Genomic DNA, 13,598 nt, shown 5'->3' on the forward strand with positions numbered 1-13,598 from the left:
TGTCCTTGAAATAGTCTCCTTATGGTCAAAGTACATCCAAAATGTTTGTGCCTGGCCACCACATTGCAGATTTTGTGGGTGGCTGTGGAAAGCATTTCCCGCCCGCCGCGAGCGTATTTGAAGTGGAATTATGGAGTTTCTCTATGAAAATAATGCCACTGTGGTAAAACCCTACGAAATGCATCATCGTCATCGTCGGCGGCTTCTGAAGTCAAATATCCTGGCGGGAAATGTGAGAAAAGTGCGATTCCACCTTTGCTTTCTGCAAAATCAGGTCCCCGCGGGCGCCAAGGAGCCGCGGGCACCCGGCAGCGGGGGCGCCTTCGTCGGCACCCCCAGCCACTCGCAGCTGATTGCTGACATGATGCAATCGCACATGGCGAAGGACGTGTGCCTCGTGGGAAGCAAGGTAGCGCACGCCGACAACTCGGAAAGGCCTCACGGGACACAAAGCAGAAACATTCTTTGCCGGTGTGGCTTTCAGGGTTGCGGCAAGTCAGCGGTGGCCAAAGAGTTTGCTGAGGCGTTGGGGTACACGTTAGAGCCCGTCATGCTCTACCAGGTACACACAACTCACTTCCAACTCTGTACAAGCTTAACGCAAGGTGGGACGTTACCTCGTGCCTGTTCTAAATGAAGAAGGTTGGACATCTTATAAGGGACAGTTCCTGGAAACGCAAACGGCTCTTGTTCCTTGTTCTTCCTGCTACGTTGTTCCTTGTTCTTTGTTTTGAATGTCGTACTGACGGCCGGAGAAAACTTCCTTGTGTGTTTTTATACACTTGGCCATTAAAGCGGATTCCGATTTTCAGACTACGCAAAAGCCGACTCCCAGAAAATTTGACAACTGCGGGGCTGTCGGCCCCTGTAAAAAAAGGGTGAACGCAACAAAGCCTGGCAGTACGTCAGTGGCGTCAGTGGACGTATCCAAAGTGGGAGGTGTGGCGTGTCCCGGGATGCCACGCGTACGTATTGCCTGGCTTCTTGCGCTCACCGCCTGCAACTCTGGGGAAAGCTATTTTTCATCTAATGCTATGCTAAATGTTGAATGGGCGGGTGAGGGGGGAAAAAAGTTCTTTTCCAAAAGTTCTGCTCCAAGACTCTGCTTAGTGAACGCTACAATCTCATAGTACGTCCCCGCCGATGCGGACTCTCGAGCCAATAAAGAAATGCCACTTGAATGGCGCACGCCGTCATTGAAGGCGATGCTTTATCGACCTTTTTCAGGGTATGCGCCGGAGGAACCTGGGCCGCACCAACGGCCTCGGGATCTTGAATCTTGACGGAAAGATTTCGATTCCAAGTTGTAGTCGACGTGCGACATGCAAGCACATTGGCCTCGTTGTTGGGAGCTCATCTTGGGCCTCCCTGTTTGGACTTTGCACTTGCGAGGACCGTTCTGAGTACTCCAGCACGCACCCGCCTTTCGAAAACTTGTTAGCGCTTTTCATCTTCGACTAAATGAAGAGTCTCAAATGTGGGAATGTGAGTGTGAACCGTTGTTGAACCTCGCCGGTAGTCCAAAGTCAGTCTGACGACAACGCTGCGTAAAATGCAGGAATTGGTGATGAAGTTTGGCCCGCAGCAGTCACTCGATGTTCCTTGACACGCTCGATTGTCTGTGCCAGGACATGACAGCCAGGGACCTCCTCCAGCAGAGGTTCACCCTCCCCAACGGCGACACGGCGTGGCGGCCGTCGCCGGTGGTCACCGCCGCCGTGGACGGCAAGCTGCTGCTTCTGGACGGTGTACACAGGGTCAACCCGGGAACGCTGGCCGTCCTTTCGAGGCAAGGCCGACGACCTCGCGCGCCGTCGGGGAGGGTTTGGGAGAAGCGCGAGCTTCAACCGGCGCCGCGTGCTGCAGGTTGCTTCATGACCGGGAGTTGGATCTGTACGACGGCGCCAGGCTGCTCAGGTGGGACAGGTACCAGGCACTGAAGGAGGAACACAACTTGACTGAGCAGCAACTTCAAGAGAGGTATTGGCCATCCTGGAAAGTAAAAGTAAACCAAATTGTGCGCGTGCGCGTACGCGGGGGGGGGGGGGCGAGCTAGCTCGCTTGTTGATGTTGATCATCCTGAATGTGACGGGCAAGTTTAGTTTTCCAGGTGGATATCTCGTTTCAATCTCCACTGGATTTTAAGCCACAATTCCGTAGGGCGGGTGCGCCGTCCCGGTTTGACTTCTGACTGAGCTCGAGTGCAAAGCGAGTCCACCTTTTACCGTTGCCAGACATGCCAAACATTTTCCACGTGGCCACTCTGCACCCCTCTGTGGCCTATGAAAATACAGTCAAATACATGTACCACGCCACCCCTGACAATTATACACAACCCAGTAAGGATCACAATTTTTACCAGGGGCAAAGAAATATACTTTGATCTTGTCTTGCGTTCAGTTTCCGCTCCTGGATATAATACAAAGACTGTGACGTCACGCTTTAGCCTCACATCGCAGACTTTTACACAAACTCGAGCGTGAAACTGTGTAACCTCCGTTGTGGCTATTTTTAGGTAGTAAGGAGTTTTGTTTTTTTTTTGGAAGTGCAGGGAGACGCTTTATGGTGACTGACCGAGAGCAAGCACGCTAAATGGTCCGCTTGTGACTCCGGGAAGCCGTTGGAAGTCCCAGAGAGGAGAGGAGCCCTGTCGCAAGCTGCTTTCGTTCCGCAGCGTGATGCGGATTGGACAAGGACTCCTCCTCGCGTCGGCTCCTATCGAGCGTTGTTTTCTCGCGTCGAAATCGGACAATCGGAGAATTTGGCCCGCTGGCCACATTTGGGGATGCGGCGCGGGTTGAAGACCAATAATAACTGCGAGCTTCAGACTCATCTGATGTCCCCCACCGGCGTAAATGGTCGGCGCTGTCCTCTTCAATCGGAGGCGGCCGCGGCCGCCTGTCAAAAGCCATCCGCTTCTTTGTGACAACGATTGGCTGCGACACAGCGGCTTGTGTGTCAGCGCTGTTTCTCCTTTCAGGTCGGTTTTTGCCATCCACCCGTCGTTCCGCGTGCTCGCCCTTGCTGAGCCGCCGCTAGCGGGCGGGGGCGGCAAAGGACAACAGTGGTTGAGTCCCGAATTGCTCCCCATGTTCCTGTACCACACTGTCGGTCCGCTGGGTCGAGCCGAGGAGCTGGACCTTCTGCGAGGCCTGGTGAGATTCTTTTGGGCCCGCGTTCTCCTTTTTTTTTTTTGCTCCCGTACGTACTTGTTGTTTTCATGTCACTTTGCAGTCTCCTAATGTTCCAAAGGAAGCTGCCGAACAACTGCTGCGCCTGGCGAGCGCGCTGCGACAGACAAACGACCCCACGGTAAGCGTTTGTGCGTCCCCCCGCCCCCCCGCCAATCTGATTCAGGTGCTTTATTTGCGCCCCCTTTCCAGGCCCAGTCTCTGGCCTCCTCCCTCTCCAGCAGACAGCTGCTGCGGATCTGTCGCCGGCTCTCTCGCTACCCCGAGGAGAGCGTTGCCCACGCTGTCAACAAGGCCTGCCTCTCCAGGTCAGCTCTGCTCGGGTGCCCTTTTACTCAATTGTCAAAAGGGGGCGTGTTCCAGACGATGCCCTTCATCGCTCTCGTCCACACACACACACACACACACTCCTGTTTTAGGTCAGTCAGGGTCTCTGCAATTATTTCATTTTGTTTCATTGCAGAATAATGACAGAATGTCTTTGAGAATTTTATCCCATTTTTTTGAAGGTCAAAAGTGCACAAAAAGTACTCAGTCCTGAAAGAAGAGCATGGGGAAGGCCAGAAAGGTCACGACTTTGGAATCTCCTCTAAGTGACAATTGACAGCACATCTGGGGATGTGTTTAAGGCCACACCTCAAACACTCTGCGTCCTTGTTTCAAATCATGGGAAAATCCAAAGAAATCAGCCGGCAGATCGGAGATCAGAGATCAGAGATGGTGGAGCTCCACGACACAAGTCGGGCTCATCTCCTTGGGTGCGATTTCCGGATGCTTGAAAAGGCCACGTTGATCTCTTCAAACGTTATTGTGGCATTGAACAAGCGTCACTAATTTTGGTGATCCTGACTGACCTGAAACAGGAGAGGTCTTCGTCTGATTTCTCTTCAGACAGTGAGACAAGAAGTGAAACGTGTGTTTTTGCACAACGTCTGTAAACTGCCGGCTTCAACTGTATGTTAGTATGAAATGTGTACCTATGTGTGTTTTTCTAGGTTTCTTCCCAGCTTGGCCCGCAGCTCGCTCCAGAAAAATCTCGCCAACTGCGACATACAAGAAAAGACTGCGGGCGCCGAACACACACGGCACTTGACTTGTGGGTCGCGCTCGCTTATATACTACACAAGAAGACGCCATTAGAAGAAACCAAACGGAGTTTCTCCCCAAATCTCCGACGTAAAATCTTGAGCGAACGAGATGAGGCAGGATTGTGGTGTGTGTTTTTGGACATTTGTGGCCAAAGTCCACATTGTCCAGCATTTGACTTCAGAGGCCTGCACGCGTCTGGACATGAGTGTGTTCCACTTTTCAGACACTCGCCATGTCCGGCCGTCGCGCTCATTTTGCTGTTGTAATGCGATTTGATTGATTGACTGACTGACTGACTGATTGATTGATTGATTGATGGACGGGTCTGGTGTTTCTTCAGGCACAGTCAAAGAGGGTGTGCTGACTATCGGCAGAGTGTCGGCTCCCGTCTGCGACCCCGATGACAAGATGAAAGTTCCAGATGTGCTCTTCTACGATAATCCCCAGGTAATTCCTGAGTCGCCTTCCCGCCTGGCTGATTTTCCGTTTTGACCGGCGTGTGAAAGTTGTTCCTGTGGGCCAGATTCCTCTCTTGTTCAGTCTCTCTTTACCTCCATCCACATCCCTTGTTTCAAACGGAATGGAGAGTGGATGACGCCGACACGGTTTGTGAGGTCCACGAGAACATGTCCTGGGCTTTGCCGTGACCTGCTTCCGTTGCTTTGGGAAACATCGCGTGTCTGTGATCTGTTTCTCTGCAGCACATAACAGTGATGGAGGACATGTTGAAAGACTTTCTTTTGGGAGAACACCTCCTCTTGGTCGGCAACCAGGTAAGCGGTTGAAAACAATTAGGATTTGGTTTCATTTTCAAAGTATTTTCTTCAACTGCGATGGTCCCACACGAGTCTTTCGATTTAGGGGGATGGGGGGGGGGTTAGGCCCCGGCTGCTTGCTGACATGTAGGCACGTCCTTGAGATGACTTTAGCATGGCTTCAAAGGCCGGCTTATGTCCAGTAGATGGCTTGAATGCTCTTGGTCCTCAATTGTGTCTGTTGGGGGAGAGAATTCCAACTTTTATTTGATCTGACAGCACACGACATAGAACCAGCGCACAGTCCATCTTTGCAGGAGGTTTTGCCGCAGAATAAATCACAAAGCAAACGACTCGGTCAACTGTCGCCCATAGAGCAGCGCTCTCAAAGGCCGACGCATCTTCGGACCAGTGGAGAAAAAGTCTGGGCCGCGTTAAAGGCTCTCGGCTGGCCGTCCGTCCGTCCGCCTGCTCTTTGGCAGACTCCCCGCCGTGTTTACTTCAATAACGATGGCCGGATTTCTTGAGCGCCGCAACTTGCTCAGTGCATCTAAAAAAAACCAAAACAAAAACCGCCCGGGGACGCGCCTGCGCTCAACACGAAGCATTCATTCCGTCTTCCGCTTGTCCTGAAATTGGCTGTGCTCGTCGGCAAACTTTCTCGTCACGACAGGTTTTCAGACGGGGTGACGCGCTACAGTATTTGTTCCTTCCGCTCGGCGTCACTCCACAATTAAGTTCCAACCGTGTGACTCCCGTTGCTAATTGGCTTTGGCTAACTTGTCAGCAAACTCTGCCAGAAGCCGTCATGAGCCTGAGCTCCGGCAGCTTCGAAGTGATCAAACGTTTTGAAAAAGCGCACGGGCCGCAAGTACGGGGCACAAGATATCGGAGTTGGAGACCGCTGCCAAAAGAGCTTTCCGATGTTTATGATCCGAATGTTCGATACCGGGTCGCCAATCAGAGACTACTTGTTTATTCTTGTTTGTCAGTTATGCCTTAAGACTCAGTTTGGCACGGACAGAACGCGTTTTAAAGAAGCGGCGGACGTGGCGGCCCGTGTGATTGCAAAAACGGCGCTGGCGGCGAGCGGGTGAATGCGTCCCCAGCTCAGACGTTGGCGGCTGCCGTAGAGGAGAGCCGTTTCCATCAAAAGTCAGAGGCGCTTGGGCGTGGCTCGTGTGGCGTGGACAAGGACTCCCGGCGTCTCCTTCTATAGAGCCTTGCTACTGTCCTATTTTCTTCCGTAGGGTGTGGGGAAGAACAAAATAGTGGACCGCTTCCTGCATCTTCTGAACCGGCCCAGAGAGTACCTCCAACTCCACAGGTCTGTAGCAACAAGACATAATGTGGTGCGGTCTTTACAGTTCTTGCTCTTTCTGAAAGAAGCTCATTTCAGGTTGAATATTCAAGCGGTGTTCCAAAGCTCTATCTACTGTCAACATTTATATTTGTATGTGCAGATCAAGTATCCATCCATTCGTTTTCTGATCATTGAACAAGCAGCGACTATCTAAGAATATCCTTGGCTGATGAAATATTTCCAAAGATTGTGACGTGTATTCACTCCGTCGCACCGAGGCACGTGTCCGTTCCGTCAAAGTCCTTTATCTCGTCGTCTTTGCCGTCACTCCCAACCTTTGCGTGCACACGTCGGCGAAGAATCTAAAGCGGTTGCAGCTGTTCGCTATCCGTGTGTGGGTTTCCCACAAGACGACCGCTTCAATCCAGGGCCTCGTATTGACTGACGGCGGGCTAATACGAGCCTGCTAACTGACTAAAGTTTGAGGTTTTGGCAAAGGGATAAAAGAAAATGAGCTCAAACTCCCGCGCGATAACCCTGTTAGCTCGGCTCGCTAATTTTAGAGCGCGGCGGCGGCGGCAGGAGGACGTGCGCGTGTTCTTCTGGGAGATGGCAAGTCTTCAGAGATGTGGCTCAGAAAAGCAAAAACCACCCAGGAAGGAAAGTAGGACGGCTTCCGGGTCAAGTAGAAGAGCACGGGTCAACCGTTTGATTGTCCGCTGGGAGGCAAAGTGCCTGGGATGGGAAGATGATCAAATATTTTTAGTTTCCGGATGCGCCGGACACAAAGGCGGTGGGGGCTGGCGGCCATCTTTAGGATCTACAAACGGAGTGAGCGGGAGACGGATTTTTCTGATCCCAAAGAATCTTTTGCCGCTTTCGACCACATGAAGCACGGCTACAGAACCAGAAACCCTCCCTCACCTTGGGGAGTCGGACCACCTTCACCCGCTCAGACTGCACTCACTGAACTTCAGGACTGCGTCCAACACACAAACTTTCTACACCGGGACCCGGCAAGTACCGCAAGATTTGCCTTGCGTGACCCGAGGGATGGTTCCGCAATAGCGCAAGGATGAAATAAGATCCGTGTCGTAGCAAACCCAAGGGCGCAAAGTATTTTCTTGTCTGTATCGCGTAACGCCACGCGCTCCCCGCAGGGACACGACCGTGCAGACGCTGACCCTGCAGCCTTCGGTCCGAGACGGCGTCATCACGTACGAAGACTCGCCGCTGGTCCGTTGTTAACGCCCCCTCATTTTTCCAGGCTGATGTGGGCCAAGTGTGACTTGAGGACTATGTGTGTGTGGCCGTGATGTGCGCGTGCAGGTCAAAGCCGTGAAGTCGGGACACATTTTGGTGATCGACGAGGCCGACAAAGCTCCCACCAACGTCACCTGCATCCTCAAAGCGCTGGTGGAGAGCGGAGAGATGATTCTGTCCGACGGACGCAGGATTATCTCGGGTGCGCCGAACGCGCCTCGCGTGTCGGCCGTAACCGAATGCTCGGAATCCGATTCTCCGCAGATGTGCAAGTTGCGGCTTCTGAATCACTGCTTTGTCTTTAGATGTCGCGGACGCCCAGGAGAGGCCCAACGCCATCGTCATGCACCAAGACTTCAGGATGATTGTGCTGGCCAACCGGCCGGGCTTCCCCTTCCTGGGCAACGACTTCTTCGGGGCTCTAGGTAGACTGTCTGCGTGCAAAATCATTCGCATACACTAGAATGATGGATTTTCCCCCCCCCCCCACCCCCCACCGTATACCGTCTGGCGTTGTTCCTCTATCCACGCCTTTGCCAGAAGTTATAACCCATGTGATAATTCCTTCGTACAACCAAAGGCGAGTTGATATTTGTCCTCCTCGTGTTTGGGTACATTGGCCCGAGTTAGTCAGCGGGCATTCAGACGGGTGTGCCAGTCCCAACAACGCATATAAGACGGCTTCCCGTCTTCCCAGGAGACATCTTCAGCTGCCACGCCGTGGACAACCCCGAGCCTCGTGCGGAGCTCGCCATGCTGAAGCGCTACGGCCCCGGGGTTCCCGACGCTACTCTGGAGAAGCTGGTTGCCGCCTTCGGAGAGCTCCGCTCGATGGCCGACCGGGGCGCCATAGCCTACCCGTACTCCACCCGTGAGGTGGTCAACATTGTCAAGCATCTCCAGGTAGGGTGACGATTCCCAACAATCGCTTTTGCTGGAAGAAGCGACTCCAGTAGTTGTTTGAGCTGCGCGCTTGGGGTCGTCGTCTTGTTGGGAGGGGAACCTTCGGTCCGGTCTGAGGTCCCTAGCGCTCTGGAGGAGGTTGCGGTGCGGGATCTGACAATGAAGGGGGGTACAGAAGAAATGAACAGAACCTCAGTTAAATATGAGTGTCACAGAAAAGGGTCCCAATACTTCTGGCCGTGTGATATCTCCAGTTCTTCAATAATACATTTTTTTTTTCTTTCTTTCTTTCTTTCTTTCGATATGGCATGCAGCGTGCACATTAATGAGGGGAAGAATGCACCTAAATGTAAGGCGGTCGGAATGTGTTCCTTCCCCACTGTATGCAGTTCTACGTGGCCCTGACTTATTAGAATGAAATTGTCAACCTCTCGGTGGTGGGACCATATTGGAATGAAAGTATGCAGCTTTTTCTTCACCTCATACATTGATAAGAGGTGAAAGTTTTCATTTCCACCGTTGCCCGCGTATAATCCACACCAGCGGTCGCCAACGCCAGTCAGCACAGGTCACAAATTGTTATGATTATTATTGTGCTTTACATGTTGAATCTGACTTGCTGACATGAATGAAAATGCTAAAATAATGTCGTAGAAATGTATTTTAACTCTGAAGTTTGCCGCAAGCAAATCATGTCGCCCTTCATGCGATTGAACCTCCAAAAGGTTGGTGACCTCTGACCCACACTATAGGTTAGCTTGAGGGTTTTGTATGAGAAATGACGCCGAGTTGCGTGCGGGATGCTTTTGGCCACGTCACTTTGTGCGGCGGGCCTTTAATTTGAGGAAATATTTTGCACGGCTTTGCTTCTGTGTTTTGCTGCACATAAAAAAAACCCAAAATGATTAAGAACTCCTCTCGCTGCGTAGAGTGCAAGTGGCCATCTTTGTAAAGGCAGCCTTACGTACGTGGTTGTCGTGTCTTCTCGTACCATCCCGACAGAAATTCCCCAACGAGGGTCTGGCCAACGTGCTGCGCAACGTCTTCGACTTCGATTCGTACAACAAAGAGACGCGCGACGTCCTGACGGAGGCGCTGCACAAGCACGGCATCCCCGTCGGAGCCGAGCCCGACTCGGTCCGGCTGGCCAAGGAGTAAGACGGCCGCCGCGTTGGGCCCATCCCAGCAGGGGACACGTACACGTGGTGCCATTTCAAAGCGCCGCACATTTTTGTTTTTCTCGTGGCGACGCCAGTGTACATCATGTTGTGTTCGGCAAGTCCGTTTCCGAGGCCTCAAATCGATACGACTTGCTCATGTTGCGTTCCATACTTCGCGGTCGAGTGAATTGCAATGATTGTCATCTGTCAGGGATTGCACGGCTTCAGCGTACTCCCAAGTCGGCGGCGACGTGTCTCCTGTTTTCGCATCGCAGGAGGACTTTGCGCTTTCTAATAATCGACGGTCCGGTCGTACTCGCTAGAATCGACACAAGCGCGAGCCTGCATCCGACGTGGGTCACGGCGGGGAAAAAGTCCTTTGAATGTGCTTCACGCCGACGCGTCAGGACTTGTAGTGAGTATCAAGGAGAAGAGCGGAAGATGGTGAGAATAAGCGGGATAGTAAGTGGATGGATGGATGGATGGATGGGTGGGTGGGTGGAAGCCAATCATCACGGACTTGGTGGGCCCTGGAAAAATTCCGCTTTGTTAAAAGTGCTCGAAAGCCCCGCTGGAGCTCAGCTCGCTTTGCATCCGCAAGTCGAAGACAAATGACATCCATTAGTGCGACGGGCTGATTCCGTTCAGCACGCAAACGCCGAAAAGCTGATTTGCCACTCGGGGAATGCGACGGCCTAAATGTGGCTGCGGGGTCGCGAAGTCGACTCGTCATTCGTTGGCCGTCAATTGCCTTCCCAAAACAGAAACTCGGACTGACTGACCCCGACCGTAGAAACGGATAACCTTTTTGACGACGTGTGCGTTCGCGACGCAGACCCCCTTATCGATTTTTGCCATTGTCACATGGCAGCAAACTCTCAAATCCACCGTCGAACCCTCAATGAAGGAAGTTATTATTTGCAATAGACTGTGGACAAATGGAGGATTTCCACTTTTAAATAAAGGGTTAGGGTTATTTGTTTCTTCGGTGTCCTGTGGTTTTATTTTGAACCGATCAGAACCGAACGGGGCAGAAACAAGTATTTTCCTCCATCGACGACATGATGTACCGTTCAAGTATTAATACCCAATTCCACTCGATCATTTTAGCAATGCAGTCCAAACAACGCAGAACCGCAGGCTCACGGCGTGAGGTTTTGGCGGTTGGCCGAGCCGCCGTTCAAAAGTCAACGGCGTGGAAAGATCGCCGTGTGGTTGCGTGCGCGTTTGCAAAAATAAAACAGAAAAAGACAAAAAGGTTTGCGGGCGTATGGGATGGATCAGTCGGAGAGGAGCTTGCAACAGGCCTGAACCTGTCCTACGAGTTCGTGTCGTAGTAGTAGTCGCATGTCAGATTGTGGATTTCATTTTTCAATCATGACAGTGCGCATATACTTCCACCAGGCTCACCCGAGGTGTCGCAGCACACACGGCCCACAGCGGCGGCGCCGTTATGTGCCCTGCGACTGACCGGCGACCGGTTCAGGGTGTCGTCCGCCTTTTGCCCGACGTTACCTGGGACGGGCTCCGTCCGCCGCTCCCGTGACCCTTGCGAGGATAAGCGGCTTGGAAACGGGACACCGTATAAGTAATCATTTGTCGACGTAGTCCATCTGCTGGCCAAACAAAAAGAGATGTGAAACACTTGGAAGGCGTTCGTTCAAGGAGGGCAGAGCACTCAATGGTAAAAACTGAACGAGTGCACTGGTGCGGGCGGGACCTGCTGTCAGCCACAGATCGCGCCCAGACTTTCACAAGCTGACGGAATGTTTTTTCACGACGTGTGTTTTCGAGGCGCGCAGGGGAAGGGCTAAAACGTTTTCTTCGCAGCCTTTTGCGGAAAAGTTTGGAATGTGGCCGCAGTGATAGGCGGGGGTGTGCGCTTTTGCAATGATTGGCATTCAATCAATTCAAGTACGAATCAAAATTTGGTCTCGTTTTCCTATAAAGGTCGGGAGCATGGCGGAAAGTTGTTTGTGTTCATCGCGACTTGCGCTTTGCCTGGCGACGTGGCGACGTGTTGACTTTGAACTGTTATCCCAGGTTGCCTCTGCCAGAAGCCAAGTTGACCGGATTTTGGACCGTCAACCAAACGGGCAACGCCCGGCGCAAACTGCTGTGTCCCTCTGAGACGCACCGCATTGACGTCAAGGTGAGTAATGCCCAAAAGGAGGCTTTTTATCTCCGGGGGGGGGGGGCAGCCCAGCCCAGCCCAGCCCCTGGAGCTCATCATACGGGGGTCACAGTGGGTCACCTCATTCCGTTTTCCTTCTTATGGTGAGTCCCAGCAGCCCAAAAAGTCGATACTGACCTTCTGACAGCCACAAATCCTTCTCCTGACCTCCTCAGCTTCATCTGGGTGCCCCCTCCCCCCCCCCCCCCCCCCCAAAAAAAAAAAAAAAAAAAAAAAAACGGCCGGCCCCATTCTAGTTTCCTTCCTGTGGTCAACGTCAACATCCAGCAACTGAATGGTGGCCTGATGCAATTCCATCATTTTCATCTCAGATGTGAGCGTGGACGCCTGACCCAAAGCCGGACGGATGTGCGCCCCCCTCCCCGCCGGTGCTGCTCAGAGAAGCACCGCTGGGGGGCTCGTTATGTAAATCCGGCCCACAACAAGCTCGCAGAAATTGTTTGTTTGTTTTCTGATAAAAAGTCATTTTTCCGTCATGCGCTCCCTTGAAGGAAGAATGGGATGACTCGTGAGCTGCGTTTGTCGCCTTTGCAGGGCCCCGCCTACCTGCGAGTTCAGACTCATCCTTGGCGCAGGCAGGAAAGCCGGGCGACGAGTTTCAGCGAGGAAAAAGCCCGCTGGCAGATCCCCATCGGCCCGGTCAACATCGTCTGCGACGTCGCCGCCGCCGCCGCCGCCGGTAAAGAGTCCATCTTTCATGGGGTGGCTATGAATTCAGGCCTAAATCAAGGAGGAAATGGAAAAACAAATCTCACACACGCGCGCACACACACAAAATGTCACTCCTTGGCCTCGTCCAGACGATGGGGATAATGATTTAATTTCAGCGTTATTCTCCAAAATATTTCCAACCCTGCTATCTGTAACGAATGTCGATTTTGTTGCTGGACTCCCGCCTCGCTGGGACGCCGAAATCGGGGCGCTGGACAGGAAGCCCTCGCTTTGACGCGTCGGGTTTGCTTTGCAGACACTGTGCACGTGGCCACGTGTAACCCGGTGACGCTTTACTCCATGAAGGAGGGCGCAGAAACCATTCGGTGCGTGGAGCTTCACGACGTCTTCCCCCGGAGCATCCGTGGCGCGCGGCAGCCGTTCGTCACCGTGGCCTCGCTGGGGGGTCCGTTGGACGGGCAGGTGGTGCTCCACGAGACGCAGGTCGGCACTCAAAACGCGGCCTTCGCGCTCGGTAGTCTCGGCTGGCGACCTGGAGACCTCTTATCGGGGTCTCCAGTCCTCTACGCCGGAGTCGCTGACCTCGAAAGCAAACTCGACGTACGCCGCGCTGTATTTGTACTCGTATTGATGTACTGTGTCAAATGCCTTGTTATTAGTATTTGAATTTTGGCGACGAGGCCGCAGATAAAGTCTCGGTCTTGGCGCGGATTTCAGCTGTCCCGAATTTGAGGTCAAGGCTATCGCGCATTCCGTTGAGCGGGTCGTTCGGCACGCCGGCCGAGCTCTGACCAGGATGAAGCCTTCTGTGAGGAAAACCACGTACTAGACGAGCGTCTCGAAAAAGCCAGCCGGACGCTGTGGGCGATGACGTCCCTCCGTGTCGGACAAACGGATCGCGTGCGTTGGCCTTTCTACAGCTGTCGGGCTCGGCGGGGATTCTAAAAATACTCTTGTGGTGAATGGTCGTAAATCTGCCCGGACAAAGTAAAGTTCATGCGCGGGTCGCGACCCCTGGGACGGGAAACGCATGCGCAAAGACTTTTTCTGTTACGCAAAATGCAGGCT

At 53.0% G+C, this 13,598-nt stretch overlaps 1 protein-coding gene across 2 annotated transcripts in view; it reads left to right on the forward strand.

Moving 5' to 3' along the window:
• vwa8 (von Willebrand factor A domain containing 8) overlaps window positions 1–13,598 on the forward strand; it is a 37,016-nt gene that overhangs the window by 7,995 nt on the left and 15,423 nt on the right. For both annotated transcript variants that reach the window (XM_061821952.1, XM_061821954.1), the window contains exons 11-29: window positions 275–409; window positions 485–562; window positions 1,629–1,789; window positions 1,867–1,980; window positions 2,981–3,155; window positions 3,235–3,312; window positions 3,384–3,499; window positions 4,187–4,287; window positions 4,621–4,727; window positions 4,982–5,053; window positions 6,286–6,362; window positions 7,499–7,574; window positions 7,668–7,803; window positions 7,907–8,026; window positions 8,299–8,504; window positions 9,507–9,658; window positions 11,708–11,816; window positions 12,393–12,537; window positions 12,826–13,013. In XM_061821952.1, coding sequence (XP_061677936.1) covers window positions 275–409; window positions 485–562; window positions 1,629–1,789; window positions 1,867–1,980; window positions 2,981–3,155; window positions 3,235–3,312; window positions 3,384–3,499; window positions 4,187–4,287; window positions 4,621–4,727; window positions 4,982–5,053; window positions 6,286–6,362; window positions 7,499–7,574; window positions 7,668–7,803; window positions 7,907–8,026; window positions 8,299–8,504; window positions 9,507–9,658; window positions 11,708–11,816; window positions 12,393–12,537; window positions 12,826–13,013 — 2,346 coding nt within the window. The remainder of the gene's footprint in view (window positions 1–274; window positions 410–484; window positions 563–1,628; window positions 1,790–1,866; window positions 1,981–2,980; window positions 3,156–3,234; window positions 3,313–3,383; window positions 3,500–4,186; window positions 4,288–4,620; window positions 4,728–4,981; window positions 5,054–6,285; window positions 6,363–7,498; window positions 7,575–7,667; window positions 7,804–7,906; window positions 8,027–8,298; window positions 8,505–9,506; window positions 9,659–11,707; window positions 11,817–12,392; window positions 12,538–12,825; window positions 13,014–13,598) is intronic.

The sequence above is a fragment of the Syngnathoides biaculeatus genome, chromosome 6 (assembly GCF_019802595.1).
Source record: "Syngnathoides biaculeatus isolate LvHL_M chromosome 6, ASM1980259v1, whole genome shotgun sequence".
Taxonomy (NCBI): domain Eukaryota; kingdom Metazoa; phylum Chordata; class Actinopteri; order Syngnathiformes; family Syngnathidae; genus Syngnathoides; species Syngnathoides biaculeatus.